The sequence below is a fragment of the Phyllopteryx taeniolatus genome, chromosome 15 (assembly GCF_024500385.1).
Source record: "Phyllopteryx taeniolatus isolate TA_2022b chromosome 15, UOR_Ptae_1.2, whole genome shotgun sequence".
NCBI classification, from domain to species: domain Eukaryota; kingdom Metazoa; phylum Chordata; class Actinopteri; order Syngnathiformes; family Syngnathidae; genus Phyllopteryx; species Phyllopteryx taeniolatus.
In genome coordinates, this window is record NC_084516.1 from 7,848,800 (window position 1) to 7,868,970 (window position 20,171).

At 43.0% G+C, this 20,171-nt stretch overlaps 1 protein-coding gene across 1 annotated transcript in view; it reads right to left on the minus strand.

Annotated features, from left to right (window-relative positions):
- Positions 1 to 19,656, minus strand: part of bcr (BCR activator of RhoGEF and GTPase) — a 95,275-nt gene extending 75,619 nt beyond the window's left edge. Inside the window, exon 1 of the mRNA XM_061799794.1 lies at positions 17,262 to 19,656. Within this exon, the coding sequence (XP_061655778.1) occupies positions 17,262 to 18,822 (1,561 nt within the window). The 5' untranslated portion in view covers positions 18,823 to 19,656. The remainder of the gene's footprint in view (positions 1 to 17,261) is intronic.
- Positions 19,657 to 20,171: the final 515 nt, after the last annotated feature.

Consider the following 20,171-nt stretch of genomic DNA (forward strand, 5'->3'; position numbering starts at 1 on the left):
TGGGAAACCACTATTTTGCCTTCTGCAAATCTTGCAAGACTTCAGCAAATCTCGTGAGACTTGACAAACTTGACCAGAAACTGTCAATGTGCAATGGTAGACTGACCAGAAACTAACATCATGGAAACATATTGCACAAGACTTCAACATTTAAACGGCGTAAAGTTTGTAAGATGGAAACCAACCTTTAAATAGGCCTTAAAAAGTGCTAAAAGAAAAACAAAATGGAGTTAAAACAGCCATCATGCAAGCATATTGCTTGAGACTTCTGCAAATCTCGCAAAACTTCAGCAAATTTGCGAGCCTTGAAAAACTAAGAATTACATGGGAACGTTAACATTTGATGGTTTGGGAAAAAGACCACAATTGTCTGAGGAAAATATGCCTCAAAAGTTGCACACACACACAAAAAGAAATCAGAGTTCAAACGGAGTCCATATCGCCCAGCCCTACAAGAAAGAGATGAATTACATTTCAATTAATGTAAACAATCTGTCTGTTTCACTGTCAGCAACAATAATTCAAGAATATACTGCAGGCTTCAGGATGTTTTATTTTCAAAACCCGTTTCTCAGGCAAATTATCTTACAGTTGTAGTCTTTAAAAGACACAGAGACATCCTCACAGGCGGTGGTGAAGCTTTAGTCACTGATCACAGCATTGAGGCTGACAGAAAAAGGCTTCTGGAGTATTTGGAGAAAGATGCCATAAAAGTTTTAATCTGACACCTTGTCAGAGCTAGACAGCACATTCTGTCTGCAAAGTCCCAAAAGTCGAAACGTTTGCAGCGTGCGTGCATAGGTCTCGTTTTGAACCACATATCACAGCTGAAGTGCCCAAATGCATAGCGTGTAACCATGGGACGCTATAAGTGACGCTATAAATGACAATTACCCGACCCATGTTTGCACATGGTATGTCATCGACAAAATGCTCAAGGACATTCTTCATCCACAAAGTGGACCCATAAAAATGGCATCAGTGTGCATGTTGGACTTAACGGCGCTCAACAAATGCGTGTCAGCTATCATGACAACAAAGCTGTGACAAATGTCGCTTTCAAACTGCACATTACCAGCTGGGCTCGGCTCAGGTCTGTAAACCGTTTGGGTCGGGTGGTTTCCCATTTAGGGAAGCTGCAAAAAACACGTTGCATTAAACGCGTAACCAACAACATTGAAGTCTTCTGTATTTACTTCTCAACATTTGGCTGTTGACAAGGAGACGTGCGAAATGGATAGTGCGCTATAGCGCTGACGTTAGCTAGCAGGCCAGCCATTGTGTTTTGCTAAATTACTCAAAGACAACCCGACCAACGATTTTGTGCTTACCTGTGAGAAAATGCCTTCCACAAACCCGATGATGGAGATTTATGACATCCATTCAATTTATCCTCCTCCACAGGTTACATAGGACTAATTTTAATTTTTGTTTTTTTTTGGGGGGAAAAAAAAAAAAAAAAAGAAAACCTTTGGTGTACTGTATATTAGCAAGTATCCTGGCAACTAATGTTTCCAAACATTATGAAATGGTCTATAAATTTGTACAGAAATTGGTTGAGTAGATTTGCGTAATCCAATCTAACCAACAACATCAGTCCTGCTGGAGTTAATAAAATGAAGACATCTGATTTTCATGAGATTTTTTATTATTTTTTTTCAATGTACTCGCTCTGCACGCTCATGCAGACTTCGATATATAAAAGTCATAATGAGCACAACGCCACAACCACAAGGCCAGATTTAATTAGACGTTCATTCAGCGTTGCTCATTTCTTGCACGTGACACACATTTGCCATTTTATGTCCAGTCACATGGTGTAAAAATAGATTCCCTTCGCGATTTTTTGATCCGTGATTTCTCTTCTGCAGCTCAGCTGTAATACCCTTGCCGGAAGGGGGGGGGGGGGGGGGGGGGCGCCACATGAAGGTGAAAGCTTTCCTACCGCAACACCCACGCCGTCTTCTTCCTGCTGATAAATTCATAGAGGTCTTCGGATGGCCGACCTCGCTATGAATCCGTTTAAATGATCAATACACTTATGAATATTTGTTGCTGCAGTGTTTCAGTAATGAAATTATTCGATTTTCTTCTGGTCTTTGGAGCAGACAGTGGACACCGTAGTTATAGATTGTCTCACCGAGGTCAACCTGGTGGTAGAAGCACGTTGTAAATGCAAGCGCACTTTCAGACATCGCATATTTACACAACAAGGAGCAGCAAAAGCCTTTATAAACAGAAGTGGCTGAAAATGATGTTTGTTTACTTGTATAAAGTGTGCCACGTTATTTTGGCAGAAAAACACATTTGGAAAAACCTTAAACTACGGCTGGGCGATATGTCCTTAAAATAAAATCTTCATTTTTGTTTTTTTCCAAAAATTTGATTTTCCAATTTTAATCAATTTCCCCCCTCATTCAATCAAAATAAAAAGCAAATGACATTAGTCATCTTGTCAGCGCATGTCAGCAGGTTACAGAAGCCAATAAGGGGGAAAAAGAAAAAAAAATGGATGCACTCCAAAACAAATGATTTATTGATTAACTTGATTTATTGCCCAACCGTACCTAAAACCTAAAAACCGAGTACTGACTGCCTTAGATAAATACCATGTCGAGTTGTTCAGTTGTTCTCATCATGTACACTGAACCAAGCTATGGTGACCTCGCTGGAAAACAGACTCGGGGTTCAGACTGACGGTGAGCAAGTATTTATTTTTACAATCAGTATTGTACACTGATTCAAGTTGAAACGTTGGTTTTACTTGACTTTATGCATATTTGTATGACAGTATGATTCCTATGAGGTCTCTCTTCAGTCCGTCAAGAGGTTTGACAGTAACGACCGTAACTGCTCCGTGTTGTCAAAAAAGGTCGGAACCGATGATTTAAACGACTGTGCCATCATATGTTGCCACTACGCACGGCTTGTACGGCGACGGTTTGGTTGTAAACAACGAGAACAGCTTGGCGTCAGAGCAAACCAGCTTTAAATCATCTGTGAACGTGTGTGACGTGTTATTTGTACATGATGGATTCAAATGTCACATTTAAAGCAGAAAACAGTCCCCCGCAGCGTGAAAATTCCAGCCGGACTCCCAAATATTGGGGTGTGACTCATGGTAGCCACATGCCACGGGCTCGTTCTTCTTGCTGTTCAATGCTAAATAAGGAGTTGTTGAGACTTGACAGGACTTACTGGATTGTCTGTTTGCATGGTAAACATGTTATGTAAAAGGCCAATGCATAATACGGTATACAGTGAATATTAAGTCGAAACACCCCTGTTCAAATCCAGGTTTTTGAGAACAAGCTAAATAATTTAAAAACTCTTTTCACCATTAATTTAACCTAGAACCTGTACAACTCGGAGAGGTAAAAATAAAGAACCGAGACAATGTGGTTGCAAAAGTGCGCACACCATCTTTTAAAATCTTTTAACTGGGATGTGGCTATGTTCAGAATTAACCAGTCTAACTTAAACTTATTTTAACCAACATTTAAAGTGCCCCTGATTAACCCTAAATACATTTCAGATGTTCTATTAGGCATTTCTTGACGTTTTTTTTTTTTTTTCAAGCAGAAGCCTGAAGGTTTTGTGTGACTGACACTGACTACTATTGTGAACTGTTCAGAATTCCCTTCATGCTTTGAGGCTGGTTTTCTTCAGATGGAACTGGATCCTTGGTCAAGTCGGGGAATTATGAACAGTTTGAAATAGCAGTTAGTGTTTGCACAAAACTTTCAGCCTTCTGCTCGAAAGGAAAAAAAAAATTTCAGTAAAATCCTACTTGAAGTTTATTAGGGAGTACTCACGGGCACTTTAAATAGTGGCAGGTGTGTGCTGTATCCCATTTGAATGTGATTGGTTAATTCTGAACACTCACATCACAGTAGTGAGGGTGTGCACACTTGTACAACCACATTATTTCAGTTGTTTATTTTTACTTTCCCTCTCGAAAAGATAATAGTATGCTGTTTTTGGTTTTTTTTAACTACTGGTCAGGTCCTGTGTATGGAATAGTAATTGAGGCACTTCAGCATATCATGTTGTGGCAACTTCAGCTTGATACTGCAGACAAAAAGAAGCACATTGCAGCCGTTTTTTCTGCAAATTTTCAAAACAATTTAGGGGTCAAATCATTCCTGTTCTTTTGCACAACGTCAAAAGTTGTGAATGATGATATGTGATACCAAGCAAGCTGGGCCAGCTTTCATATTCTACTTCTTTCTATCACTCTTACATCGGAACCAATTTTTGAGCCATGTCTCGTAAAGCAAGGAAGAGGAATACAATATGCCGGATGTACATGCACTCAGCCAGCTCATCTTTTACCTTCCTCTTCTTTTCTTCCTTGCAGACAAAAAACTAACAAACAAAAAAAGTCCCAATTTTTTTTTTCTTCTAAATAAGCCCATCATGACCAGCTACAGTATATAGCAGAAACAATTTGCTGAGCAACATCTTGCAAAGAAAGATATAGGAAGTCAAATATGCAGGTTTTTTTTGCACATATGACAAACAACCATTCACACCAATGGGAAATTTAGGGTACACAGAGAAAACCCATGCAAGCACGGGGAAATGCAAACTCTTAAGGCAGATTTGAACCAGAATCTCCTTATTTTAAGGCCGACAAGGTGACCACTATTCCACAGTGTTGTCGCTTTAACAATCGTAACCTCTAATTATACTGTGATAAACTACTATAAGTGCTACCCTGCTGCTCTTAACCCTAAAGCGAAATGCTAAATTAAATATTTGTTGAAGCATGTTCACGCAAATGTACTAAAACCAAGTTTCACGTACAAATTTGCAAAGAAAATCAAATTACTTGCTGCTTCACTTTCTATGTAATTGTGTAATGTGTGAATGTAGGAACGTAGAGGACTACGGCTACCATGTCAGTGTGACCCGGGGGTACACCGTGCAAAACGGGAATTTGACACCCAGTGTTACAACAGCCAGTTTCTAGTGGTGCCGCATCAATAATTAATGGTAGAGAAAGGCATTCAGTCTTAAGTTTCACATCTCAAACCTCCCCTAGGCTTCTTTGTTCGTGGGCAGTCCCGGAAAACCCTCGCCAAATTGACAAGCTACTACTGTACTTCACAGATGTGACAGAGAAAACGTCTCCGGCTCCCATCAAAAGCAATTAGCCTTGAGCAAGAGCTGCCATTTATAGGCTCATAAAGTGGGCCAAATGAGAGGCAAGTGACATACAAAGATATCGGAGAACAGGAGGAGGAAAACATGAACTGAAATGATGGAAAGCACAAAAGAATTGAGTGCAAGGGAAGAAAAACAGAAAAGCTTTGCAAAATGAGACAGTTTTGCCCATGTGGACACCATGTGAACACTTGGCAGGAAGCTCGGAATCTTACAATAAAGAAACACATGCAGAATCACATCGTAAATTATAATCAGAGGGTGTCTAAAAGTGAGTTTATTTGGAAAACACAATGCACTACGAGCAAACTATTTGACTCAAAGCCAACCAATACAAATGCAAACATCACGCACCTTGAGTGTAGCTTCAATGTGTTGGGTTAACATTAAAGGCCTCTTTTCCAAAATACCATAGTGACACCATCACCACCACTTTGCTTGTTTACACTGAACAACGCCAGATAACACAAAGTCAAATAGCTTTCCAGTGTTCCGTAACAGAGGTGGGGCAAGTGCATTTAGACTGTTCTGCCATCCGTTTACATACAAAATGCCAACTTGTGCAAAAATGAAAAATTAGGAGAAAATGGATGGATGGATGGCTACAAATATGAGGAGACCTTGGCACCAGGAAAATGGAAATCATTTACATTTGGGGATAGATGGTGCTCGTTTGACGATGCACGGCTTGAAAAAGGGTTGCACGGTATATGGTATAAATTTGGCCTACAGAATAGATTTGGACTCAACCGACCAATCACGATAATAATGCTAGTTGATGACGTCTTAGGGGCTTTCCCACCGCGGGAACCTTTGAAGGAAGGTTTTTTTTTTTTTTTTTTTTTTTTTTTTAAGTGGAAAGCCGACCATCCTAAACAAAGGTGAGAAGAGACAAATTGGTACTGTACAGTGGAAAAGGGGCAGAAGGGATTTACTTATTGTCGTCCAAAATGCATAACCTGTTTATCACTTTTTAATTAAATGTTGTATGGAACCCTTTATGGAAATATACATTACATTCCCCAGATATGCATGATCGGTCTTTGTCCTGCATTTGAAAGTCAAAGAAGAACATTTTCACCTCAACAATGAGTGTTTAAAGGGATTTATACATCTATCTATATATATATATATATATATATATATATATATGTGTGTGTGTGTGTATATATATATTTTTTTAATTTATTTTATTTTTTTTATCTCAATTTTGCTCCCGGGTAGGTAAGAAGAAAAATAAGTCTGAAAGCCGCTGGCTCAGATTCTACTGCATGTCAGACAAGAAGCAGAGAACAATAGACTAAGAGACCATACAGCTCGGGATAAAACGCTTTTAAAATGCTTCTGATTAATGACTGATTGCAGATAAGTGACTTCCATCCACTTTTCTCTAAACCTTCTCAAAGTACATAACTGCAGAACTTTGCAGAAGCCTAAAATGAATGGAATACTCAGTTCCAGAACTGTGCAGTCTAAAATGTCATTCCCAAAGAGTACTGTTTTTGCATGAAAGTGCCATCGCTTGACGTGAACGCTCTCCGTAGTCGTTGGTAAATCGGGCTTAAAATCAGCGTCTTTCATTGTAAAGTTTGCTGCTGGCAGTGCACAAGCGAAAGAGGGAAACATAAAAACGGGAGGCAAACTGACAAAGGGGTATTAAGTGACATAAAAGAGATGTCGCAGAAGGAGGGTTGTTACCGAAGGCCATTCAGGGAAGAGATGGGGGGAGGCAGATCACAACATGAAATCTGATCTTCCTCAGAAACTTGCATTTATCCATTCCCTGCACAGCTAAAGGCTCAACAAATGAACATCTCAACTTTAAATGATGTTTTTATTTCTACTGTACAAGTACCCCAGCATCATGTGTGAGGCATCTATCTGGGCCTACTTCTGAAGAGTCCACTTATACGGTTTCCTCCTCTTCTGGTCTGCTCCGTAAATTATCCAAGAAACTAACTTTTGAAGTTCCACAATAATAACTTCAACAGACTTGCTTTCATTCACAATATTTAAACAAGAGCACTCAGTAGCGAGGAGACCTCTGCCAAGACCAGATCGTGGTCATGACTGTTTACGAGACACTATTTTTAACTGAAAATGCATTAAAAACGCTGTCGTTTTGGCCGTTTATTTTAAAGACACAAACCCTTCAAAAAGGGGCCTCATTTTTGAAGGCAGCACCATTAGTGTTTCCGTTAAACGCTAAAGACGATTGTTTGTGTAGGCAACTAAATTTACTCTATCGCTAGTTCCTACTGAATTAAATAATTTGTTTTTATGATCGTCCCTCAATACACCACCACAATGGATTTGAAGAAGTAGAAGTAGTTTTTCACAAAAATTTTCCATTTACCATTCGTGAATTATAGCTATTATAGGTACAACACATCAATTTAAGGGGCTCAAAAGTATTTGGAGATTCAACATAATTGTAAATATAACTATCATTTTTAATACTTGAGTACAGTGAGTTCTTCTGAGTTCCCTCCCTTCCTGGAAATGATTTGTTAGGTCTTCAGTGCAGCCACTTTCACTTGCTGCTTGTTTATGATTCTTGCTGCCTTCACTTTTGTTCAGTTAGTAAAAAGCATGCTCTAATGGGTTGAGATCAGACCACTGGTTTGACCAATATTCAATTTCTTTTGCCTTCAAAAAGTCTTGACATACAGGACGTACTGGAAAGTCAGATTATACTTAGACAAAAAAAACATGTAAAAACCCTCTCATGGCCTAGAGTCTGAGTCATTGGACTCATCGAAGAATCACAGGAGGAGGGAATACTTTGCAGTAATGTATTACTTGTATCGTTGCTAGAGTTCTAAGAGTTCCAACTCTCTGTGAGCCCGTGAAGGTGTCTGAGTGAGATTCATGATTGGTTGAGTGAGCGAAACTATGTAATATCTAGTTACGACATCCTTCAGGAATCAAAGTTTGTGCCCAGCCTGGAACGAATGTAGTTCAATCATTTTATTTTTTATTTTTTTCAGTGTTGTTTTTGAAGCCTTTTTCCTCCAACTCTGCTCCACTGCACTCGCCAAAGGAACACAGTCGGCTGCCAACACCCAGCCACTTCGCTCATTAGCCAGATAATGTGTTTTTTATTTTTACAGCATGGCTACTCTATCCTGCAGTCTCACTACCACCACCTCTCTCACATGCACACACAGTCGCACGCACACATACACACACAAATATACAAAAAGCACCGGCAGCGATTAACAACTGCTATTTATTCAGCAAACCCATCAAGCAGCCTGTAGCAAACACAGCACAATGAGGCGGAATTGGAGAGCAGCGGGGCCACAGTGACGTCAGTGTGTACACTAAAATGACAATAGTATTGGGACACCTGGTTATTATTACCAACAGAATGTAAAAATATTGAGTTAGTCGGCTTTTCCACTCTTCTGGGAATACTTTTAATAAGGATTTGAATTGCATCTTTGGGAGTTTTATTTATTTATTTATTTTTTTAAATCATTATTAAACATTTGGAAAGTCAAAGATCACTGATTTTGGACCGGAGAGACAGTCTGGCTCACAATTTGTTATACAGTAGCTCTAAATCCTAGGGGGAAAAAAGGCAATTTCAACCTTTCATGGTGCATTTAAAGACCTTAAAAAAGGGATGTTTGTGATGTTGTGTTCCCTCAGCTCTGAGTTTGTGTCTGTGTTTTGGTTAGAAAAGCAAAGTGTTTTGCGTCACGTGACAAACCGAGTAAATCGGAGGTGTGTGTGGTTGGGTGGGTGATGGAGGGGGTGAAAACACATCAGTCCATGCTGTTCTGTAACAAAGTGGCCTGCTGCTGCTGACATTTGCCATTGATCATGTTGCTTTATAGACATTCTGCAGTTAAACCCCCTCCGGACCATTACAGTGGGAGCCCTGTAGCGCTCCTATAAGGGGGGGGGGGGGTCATGACTTTGATCACTCCCTGGTTTTCCCACCCCCCACTCCGTAAAGTGGAAATGAAAACACAAGGATGACTTTCAAAAGCCGTGTTTTCACCAAGCCTTTTTCTTGCTTACATTTCCACGTGGGATGGAAATAAATAGTAACTCCAACAAAGAAGATAAATGCAACATGGTACATAAACAACAAAAACAGCCTTCGATCCTCTGTATTTGTTAAATGTTAACTAAAATTACATTGATTCCACAATAATGCTTTGTTTACGTGTAATTAAGGGCGATTTATATTTAATTTATAATGTTTAATGTTGTTGAAGCTAGGAACAACTAGAACCAACTTTGAACAGAGCATAGTGAGGAAATATGGACATATGACAAGATAAAAAATCCTCCTTTTATTCGCCGTCTGTCATGTTTCTATTTTTTGAACCTCACATAAGCAAACAAAAGGTTGTTGAACACACGCCCGCTCAGGGTAGCCGTTTGGTGCTAATCCCATGTGAAATATATAGGACATGGCGCATTAGTGTGGTGTGTTACATGAGAGAGGCGAAAGGCTAATGTTAATCGGAATTAGTTTGTAATTCCCAGACAAAAGAGGGCGGATTAAAGTTTACATGTTCGCATGACTTGACTGCTTTTGGATTGACCGCCCCGCCCCCACACCCAATCCAGAAGACAACATGTGGGTGACGTGTGTGTCACAGCAACGAACGCTCGCATCCACCAGCGGATTACGTTGGAAATACTTTAATCATTAAATTACGTACTTGCTGAACAAATTAAAGCCGACAAATCCATTGACTGTTTATGATGATAGCAAATTAGTTTTCTAATTTGCCATTATACTGTACATACAATTAATTGTTTCATAGTCTTGGATAGTCCATACTTCTGTCCAATTGGTGGATTTGACGATGAACATAGCAGCACGCCGCAGTGTTGGGTGGGGAATCTATTACTTTACATTTAAAAAAAATAAAACCGTTGATGAAATTTCGACCCGAAAAGTACCAACACCGAACTACCTAATATACCCATTATAACAATTCCCACTTTATCACAAGAATAAAGTTATTTTATCATCAGATGGCGTGCCAGTTCCTTAAAATAAATGGACAATTGAAACTGGTATGCCTCCTCACCATTCCACCAGAAATGCTTCATGTGTTGCCTTGCAAAGGCTTTATTTTCATCAAATATTGTTCAAAAACAAATTTTCTTGAACATTGAATAAGTTTCAATCAAATATAACAACAGCTTATCATGACTGATATTTTAACATCCAACTGCTGCTGCCTACTGTTTTTTTCGAATAATGTTGCCTCACATTTCACTTAAATGTAGCCTGTAGCACAAGGCATTTCGGTTATTTGGTTTCTCAGTCTGAACATGACTGAAGTGATATCTTGTCATACTCGGCGTGCCGCGCCGCAGCAGCTTCGTGACGGGAGAACGGCTGGCTTGGCTGGAGCCGAGTAGTGCGGAGCTCGAGAAACTGTGTGCTTACGGTGCGCCCATCGTCGTCGCCGCCCGTGCGAAGTTCATCATCCTTTGTGCAAAGTATAATTTGCAGTCGGCAGTCCATGTTTACCTTAAAAGTATCTCCACATGCCTGTCATGGCTCCTACTCTACCTGCCTGAAAGTTATATGTCAGGCTGGTAAAATGGTATCGGAAAAAAATTGGAGTCTGAGTTCGAGTACAGACGTAAAGTACAGTGTCGACACTGATCCCGCTGCTTGTTTCGGTATTAGTGCCTCTTAGTTTTACTTTAATGTAGTTTTATTATACAGTCTAAAGTGATTAATTTCTCTACACGTCTATGATAGTTAGCAGTGTTAAATTGTTACTGAAAACACAGCCAGTACAGTTGAGAAATATTTTATGCTGGCAAGCCCGTAACAAATGAATAAACTTGAAATTCCTTTGAAAACAAATTGTTTTGGGGGTTCCACTGCACTTGACAACACTTCTGAGACGCCGAGGATGTGAACCAACAACAGTTTTCCCAAGCTGCCGACATGCTGTAAATTTTCATGTAAAACAGGCGCAGCTCCCCTTTAATGTCGAGACTGGAGCACCAGATAATAAAGAGGAATGAAGCCCAATCGGTTATTCATTTTCAGAAGAAGAAGTCTCAGCTTCTGATCTGCCCAGTAAATAAAGCAGGTCTTTATACACACACACACACACACACTACACCATCCCCCATGCCTTTAGAGAGCTGGCTGTGTTTTACAACCCTGTGCATCTTACCAAGGATACGCAGAAAACAGAAAAACACAGCAAAAGGCCTGCGGTCGCCCGTCCATGTATAAACACAGCGGCTGATATGAGGTGGGTCAGGAGGGAGAAGAAGAAAGGGGCTTGGGGTGAGTTACCAGAAGGGATTTTCCAAGCGCATTTTATTACAGGAGTTATCTATCACACCCAATATAAAGGCAGATGTTAAAATGAGAATAAACAGTCCATTTAATCAGCAGTTATTATCTGTAAAACTTGGAGTGGCATGTCGGTAGCCTCCTGTGATGATCATTTCCTTTCACTCCTCCGCTGTCATTGTCCCTTATCGCCAATAAGTGCACACTGAGGTTACTGAGATAGTTTTTTATCCCTTAATCACTATAAAGCATAGATGAACTGGAACCAGCCAGGCCCGGAACAGTTAAATGGATCACCTAAGGTCAAACACAATATGTTCCGGGCTGCTGGTTGACCTTATTTGGATTAAAAAAAACAATTCCCATAGGAAATAATGGAAATGAAAATAATCCGTTCCAGCTCAAACTGTCACCATCATATACGTTTGTCAATTTTCACAGATTAGCAGTCGATCAAACATTGTTAGATTGGCATAAAAAATCTACACACCCCCAGTTCAAATGTTATGTGATATAAAACGGGTAAAAAACAACTAATTTAAAATTTACCACCTTTAATCTGACCTGTGTAACTCAATTGAAATTTTTTTTTTTGTAACTTTACGAGAGGGCAAGTAAAAATAAACAGCTGAGAGAATGTGGTTTGAAAGTGTGCACACACTTTCAAACCACAATATCAATATCAATGCAGCAGACACTCATTCAGGCCAAATCTCGATTTATGATCCCAGCACAGAGGTGAACAGAGAGAGTCTTGTTTTTGCATAATTGGTGTGAGCGGGTTTGCAGTGGCCCAATGTAAAAGGCTGAGCTGAGCGTCCAGCTGGCAAGGAGATCCGCATTCTGCCCCTCTAATATACAACTCCCCATCTTCAAAAGACACCACACCCACCCGTGCTTTGCCACTCTTTGGGTTCGGGACTGGACGCTGCAGCACCCGAATGCTGGCTGGCTGGCTGAGGTAACTGGAGACTTTCAGTGCCAAGTTCACTCAAGACACAAACACACACACCTCGCCCCATCCTCCATTAGTGTGACAAGAGGGTCATTTTTCCACTGCTTTAATGCAGGTGGAGTTATTGCTAGAGGTCCTGTTGACTCAATCGGTCTCAGTGTCTAGTGAGTGTTGATGTTGTCCCCTACATGAAAGTACATGCTGACACACAATCACGCACATTTACACACACACAAAGTAAATCTCCGAGAGGAAGAAGTACATTGGAGACCTCCTGCGATCCAGTCTGGCAGCCAGCTTACACTCTGGCACTGCCGCTGCACACTGTCACCTATACTCTCAGCAGTTTGTTACAGGATTTGTGGAGAAAATCCCTTTCACCCCTGAGACGGACATACACGCAGCAGCCGCTCTGTTTTCTTAAGAACTATCTTCACTTTAAAGACAAAGGTATTCAAACACAGGAAGGGAAAACCAGCAGCAGAGAGAAACAAGTTTGCTGTGGAGAGAATAACAAGATGGCATCCATTCATACATTTTCTATAATGCTTTTGCTCATTGGGGTTAGGGTGACATGGAACCTATCCCAGCTGCTTCCATTCAAATGCAAAAAATAAATAAAAAAACACAATGGTGACACAGCGACGCTTATTCGGGTCACCTTGAGATAACGCGACACCACAGGTGGTTTACAGTAAGGATGCCTTTCAAAAGCATCTATGAGGCGAGTAGGAGTGGATACTTGACCCGTTCTGCTACCGGATGATTCATTGCAAAAGGCCAGAGAGTCACTGCGCTTTCTTGGCATGAAGCAATATTGCTAAAAGGTCCACGTCACTTCAATGTAATAGCAGTGGACAGGCCTGCTAACAGTACTAATCCTCCTAAAGCTTAATCACTTTCATTCAACCTTACCATAAATCTGATCTCATCTTTTTTCCCAGCACACATGAAATGCGCCTGCTGGCTTTGTGTTTTTGTACTCATCTGTAGCCAAATGCACAGCAGTTTGCTATTTAACCCATTATAGGCCACTCCTTCAAATACATCGGAATTCCATCCATCCATCCATCCATCCATTTTCAACACCGCTTATCCTGGTTAGGGTCGCGGGACGCTGGAGCCTATCCCAGCTGACTTCGGGCGAAAGGCGGACTACACCCTGAACTGGTCGCCAGTCAGTCGCAGGGCACATATAGACACGGACAACCATTCGCACTCACATTCACACCGTCACTGAGTGGGAACTGAACCCACGCTGCCTGCACCAAAGTCAGGCGAGTGTACCACTACACCATCAGTGACTACATCGGAATTAACCCCAGGAAATGTTAGGAGAAAAAGTACAACAATTTTTTCAAAAATTCCCAAAATATTGACATCATTTTGTAGACTAAAAATCTCAGCCAATTTTTGCTCAAATAATGTCAATTTTTGTGTCAAACTGAAATGTTTATAAATCAAGTATAATTTTTAACTCTGGGGTCTGTTGCTTTGCATTCAGTGACTCAAAAAAATAAATCTCACCGTATCTGGCATGAAAACTGTGCCAAACAAATCATGCGAGTGATTGCTGTGGTGACCCCTTATGGAACAGGTCGAAAGTCGCATACATAAGAAACCAAATGTGATTCCCTTTCCTATAAAAGACAAGAGATGGCCTCCTCCTCACTATTTTGTTACTCCTTGCCTTTAACTTGCAATGCATTCCCACAAGAGAATAATCTTTCCTTTCATTTTTCCCTCTCTTGTTAGCTGTCATTATCACAAAATACGTGCTTCATCCTTGAAAACACGCCCTCACCCTCATTATTTGGCAGTTACACATCTTCGGCACACACACATGTAAAGAGAGAGGCTACCTCATCTTTATACTAGCACAGCTACTGTTGAGGGCCAAGCGGCTTCAAGGTGTTTGAGAAACAACAACGCGACTTGTTCTCGCCCTGTTTGTGTTGGTGTGTGTGTTCCCATTACGCAACGGGCGAGATCTTCCCATCTGGGCCTCTCTTGACCAGCCGAGCGAGAGACGACAGCTCTGCCTCGCGCGCTCAAAGTGTCCTGCTTGCCTTCCGACTACGCAACATCAGGGCCTGAAATGATGCAACATTTATCATCATCACCTTCACTGTCAACATGATGCCCATTGGCCCTCAGATGTACACATGCTTGGGAGAAAGCACGGTCCATCTCTGCAGGGTGTCTAACCAACTTCTTATGTACCAATCTAGATTATCCCACTAAATGCATCAGTCTGAAACACATACCCCCACCACTCCCCACTCAATCCTCCATCTTTCTCCCCACAGGGCTCATTGTGGTGGAAAAGATGCTAAAACAAAGACAGCAGACAACGTGGCGATAATCCTCAACGCAGCAGCTTTTCCAGAGTTCCGTTTGCAGTTTGTTTTTTTTTGCTAACTATGCACATATTAATGGTTGCAACAATGATTTTCCTGTGAAAATGACTTAAACACATCTTTCACATTGACTGCAAATGTTCCATACAGGATGTGAGCTCCTGTACTACTCTGCCCATCACATCCTGCCTGGGGGAGCAAAACATAGCACAACACGTACAGAGGGGGGGGGGGGGAACAAAACAAAAAAAAAACATTCACATTTAATTGCGACCAGGGCACCAATGTCAGCTCCTCAATTCAAATAAAATAATTAAAATGTAGATGCACAGACAGGAGAATCATCCTCAGGAAATTTAGGCAATGAGTGCGATCTGATATCAGGCAGCAACACATCCTGGAATAATGATGTGATAAATATGCATTCACTCTGGAATTAGCACGAAGGGTGACTCTCATTATTAAATAACTCAAAGCTGGCCACAGCATTAGGTACAACAGCATAATCTAAGGAAATTCTGTACTTAAGGTTTGTCCTTAAGAAGATAATGAACACCCAGAACAGTCCAGAGACTAGGCAAGGCCAAACAATAATCTAGGTAGTGATAAATTCTTTCCTCCCAACTTTAACGCCAATGTATGAAAAGACAAACATTGTTGTAAACAGACTTTTTGCATACCCAAAAAAAGAGCACAGTCCAGCTGTAAATCCAAAGCTGTTGTTCCACTCCAATCCTAGAGGTGGCAGTATGGCACATTACATGCTATTCACAGGCAGCATAATTGTGTAGTGGAAAGGACATCTGCCTCACAGTCGACAGGTCCCAGGTTTGAATCTCGGCTTCCAAGGTACGCCGCATTCCTCCCATATTCCAAAAACACGCACGGTAGATTCATCGCGAGTCTGAATGGTTGTTTGTCTATATATCCGCGATTGGCTGGCAACCTGTCCAGGGTGTACATCGCCTTTTGCTCCAAAGTCAGCTGAGAAATGCTCGATGCTACCCGCGAACTGACTGAGGACAAGTAGTATAGAAAATGGATGAAAGCTTTTCACTGGGGGAGCGACTTTTTGAGTTGGGCTATAATAAATACAGTAATGTGAACCTAGGAAAGCAAATATTGTTCAGTTTTTCATTGACACCCTCAGAGAGGTACTGACTTAACAGTAAGTCACATTTAACTGTAAGTTTTACAATGATGTATAACAATCACATGCCCACAAGGAAATTCAGGAGAGCCGCTTTCTCCTCTAGTCTTACTTTTGGTTGGAGTGTCTACTTCTGACTGATGCGTTTAATGTGGCATGGCTTTCTCAGTTTTGCACAATACTATTTTGCAGAGGAAAACCAACCGCCCCAAACTGAGGCAAGAAGAGCTGGTACTGTGCAGTGGACAAGCAGCAATAAATACTGAGAGCTGTTGTAATATTTTCCCCTTCTAATGAAGCTAAATAATACAACCAGAATATTTGCACAAAGTGCTGTTTGGTGTCATCTCCAGCCGCCTCATCAGACAACCTGACAAACAATCCAGTCCAATCTGGCCCTGGAAAAGTCATGTGACACGGACACCCTGTTGCCGGCTGGTCCGATTTAGTGCCAGTCCTTTATCTGTTAAAATGCGTCAGGTGCCAAGAAGCCTGACTTAAACGTAAACTGTAAAACAGTGCCTTCAGCGGGGTACACACAACGATTTTTAACTACTTAACCAATTTTTTTTAAATGTCAGAGACCCCACGCATGATGTAGTAAAAGTCAGTATGTTTGTTTTACTGCTCTTATAGTGTATGCTGCACTCCATATAACCAACACAGCACACCAAACACACACGTATCTCCTCGACAAGCGCGAATCTCCTCCCCCAAACCAGAATTCTGTTGTAGTACCTAGATTGACCTGTGGGGGCAGCACGATGCCAAGGGGCATCCAGACAGCCTCAACAGTTTTCTGAGCAGATCGGGGAGGAAAACTCACTCTTAACACATACCACATTATAAGATAATTGCTCAGGATAATCTTTTAGGTGACATCCGATAATCAGGCCTTTGCAGACTTTGATCAGATAGCGGGGGATGCTCAATTTAGGTCTGATTATTTCCATGCGTGCACCCCATTTACATTAACACTCCATCGCTGGGAAAAAATAAAAAATGTCTGAAGTTGAAGCCAACAAACGTGTTTCTCGAAGATATATCAGCAATGTTATAGTGAATTTGAACCAAAAGCTGGAGAACAACTTCATTTAGTCAGACAGACAACGGTGATTGAATTTCCAGACTCTGATCTCATGTGAGAAAAGGCTGCTTCAACACAGACTGACTGCATTGTTCTCCCAGCCGAGTGACATTCCAGGAATAAGCAGCAGGAGATCTTTCTCCCACGCAAGGCTAACATCTGAAGAAGAGGCTACCCGCCTTGTCTGCACACACATACGCTGCACACTCACAAGATACGTGTTTAACACATAGGTCACTCACCGAGGTGGTCTCCATGGAAACTGTTGTCATGCGATGTTCTTCCGTGATGTACGGCAGGTGGCCAGATTTGACCCGTCTTGCGAACACTGACAATGGTCGCCTCCGACATGACCACGTGACCCCCCTGCTGCCGATGGTGGCGCTTCTGCGACTGCGGCGTCGGGGGGCTGCTGCTGTCGAAAGAGTGCTGGGAGTTCTGGGAGTTCTGCGACGGCGAGCGGCTCTTCTCCCGGAAGGGGCGCCGGAAGGCCGTGGTGGGGCTGGGCGAGACGTGGCTGGACTGGCCCGACGAGAAGTCTTCCTCGCTGGACGTCAGGTTCTCGTTGGAGCTGCAGTCCGGCGTGTAGCCGCCACCCCCGCCGACGTCCTCGAAGCTCCCCGGGGAGTAAGAGCGACGGGGCCACGTCAGGAGGTGGTCGTCGCCTCCGCCGTGGTCTCTCATTTGGACACCGCCCCTCCCGTCACTGCCCCCACCTTCACCCATCATCACTCCACCGACATAGACACTGGAGTAGGCCTGGAAATCAGAAGGTTGCCAAGGCGGAGGTGGGGGCTTACCACCGTTGGATCGTTGATGTCTTTGATTGGGCTCCCCGTCTTCGTATTCGGCATCATAGCCACAGGTGCTTTCGGTGGACCGACCCCTATACACCGGTCTGGCGCGGAGCTCCCCTGCCACGGTTGCCAGGTTACCAGGAAGCGAGTGCAGGGATCTCTTCCGCTCCATCTGCATGGCCTGGCTCCCCAGGGAGCTGATTTTGTCCGAGACTTCGCGGTCGTTGACCCGAACCAGCCCCCTGTCGTGGTGGAACTCCATGTTTGTGTAGAAAGGTGGCGGCGGCAGTGGCGGCTGCTTCTCTTGACCTTTGTCGCCAACTGTGTGAGAGTTGGCACGCTTGATCCTCTCGAAGTTGGACCTTAGGGCGGCCACGCCGAGGCCCATCCCGAGCTTGTCTTTAGGGTCACAGGGCAGGTCCTTGTCCGGGGGTGGAAGCACCGGCCTTCGGGGCGACGCGGAGACGCCCCCTCGCTGCTTGGAGGGCGAGAGGCCGTCCAGATTGTCGCAGGATGTCGACTCAGCCTGTTGGGGGGCCTCGAAGGCCGACTCCAGCCCGTCTCCGTGGGAGGCGGACTTCTTCGCCGGTGGGGGTCTTGGTTTGGATCTGCCTGTTCCGTCTCCATGAGACTGGTAGCGGCTTCTGTCCACAATAGGAGCGGGGCCGTACCCACCGCCACAACCCACCCCACCGGTCTCTTGCATGTGTGGCTGCTGAGACTCTGCCCCCTGAGAGGCAGCGGGGTCCACCCCCTCATTGAGAGGCGTTTTCCTAAAGCCCCAGCGCTGCTTGTCGTAGCTCTTCCTCTCCTTGGCCAGGAGGGTCTGCAGGTAGATCATGCGAAAGCGCTCCTTGTTCACTTCCTGCTCCAGTCTCCTGATGGACGCTTTGCATCTCTCCAGCTCGTGTTCAATACCTCCCACAGACCTCAGCTCCATCTTGGGGGGCTCCGATTCTGGGAATTGAGCCTTCCACGCCTCGATGAATCCCACCGGCTCTACCATATCGTGGTTTACTTGTCCAATCCAACACAATTTTTCCTAACAACAGCAGCTCACCTGGAGTTCAAGTGTTTTCAACAGGCCTTTAGATGACCTGCTCACCAACACAAATTGATGACACTTGTCGTGGGCAACACATCCTTTTGCGGACAACACAGCGGCTGTTCATGAGGAGGACCGGATGAAGGAGAATGAGACATGCTGGAGGAGAAAAGACTATCTTTTTTCTCATACATTATTCCAGCATAGGTCACTTTGAGAGGAACTGATACAAATCTTTGTCTATGTCCAGTATCAGCTCGAAACGAACGCAGAAAGAAAATGTCCAAAAAAAGAAGAAAAAAAAAAAAAAAAAAAAAAGAAAGAAAAAAAAAACAGAAACCTCTCGGTTTGCTGACGGTGTGTGTCGGTAGGTCCGGATTCAGTGGCACTGACTGGTCCGCTCACTCTTGCCCGACCACTGGGCTCCAATCTCAGGTGCTGTTGTTCCTTTGTACCGGCAGAGCGAACGGAGAACGGATCACAAGGAGGCAAGGCAGGCGAACACAGCATCGGAGCCGTGTACAAAACGAGGCGGCGATCCGGTGGGAGTGGACCGTTCGGTTACTCGCTCCATTTTCTTACTCCGAGTGTGTGTGTGTGGTATTGTTGTATTTCTCCGGCAGATTGGTCGCGTTTGGTGGGCCGTGATGGAGCGGCTGAGCGCGCTCCCATCTCACCCAAGTGAACTCTTGAGAGTGGAGGCTGCGGGAGTGGGCGGGGCCAGTTACGCTGCTCCAGCTGCTTAAAGAGACAGTGCGCCTATATATTTCCCCGCCCCCTCATGGGTTTGTTTGCATATTCTTTTGGAATAACTTCATTCATATATAAAATGTGAACACAGCAAAATATAGTACTTCATACAAAACGTATTTCACTTTCGTTCTTTCATAGGAGCATGACCGACGTTACATTTACGTGTATTTCGCTGTCGGAGAGGAAGAGCTACGACTTACTGACATTACGACTGTGCTTATTTCGTTATAGAAGCGTGACTTGCTTGTTTTATGTCCACAGGTACTAAATGAATGAGCCTCGCTGCCTCGGTAAGACAGACACGTTTATACAAATGACTTTTTTTTTTTTTTTTTAAGCCTTTGCTTCTCTACGTGTTTAATTCAACGCTGCTATCTACTGGACAAATGCAGTAATTGCAGCAAGCATGAGGATCACATTTTGAGTTTAGGAGAACAGGGGCCAATTCATTTACTATCAAGTCCTCTGATTAAGTGCTGTAGAAAATGGATGGATGTTTAGGGGGATACTTTTCCTCTGAGTTTTAAGACTGGCATGGTTGGATGTATTAAAATCCA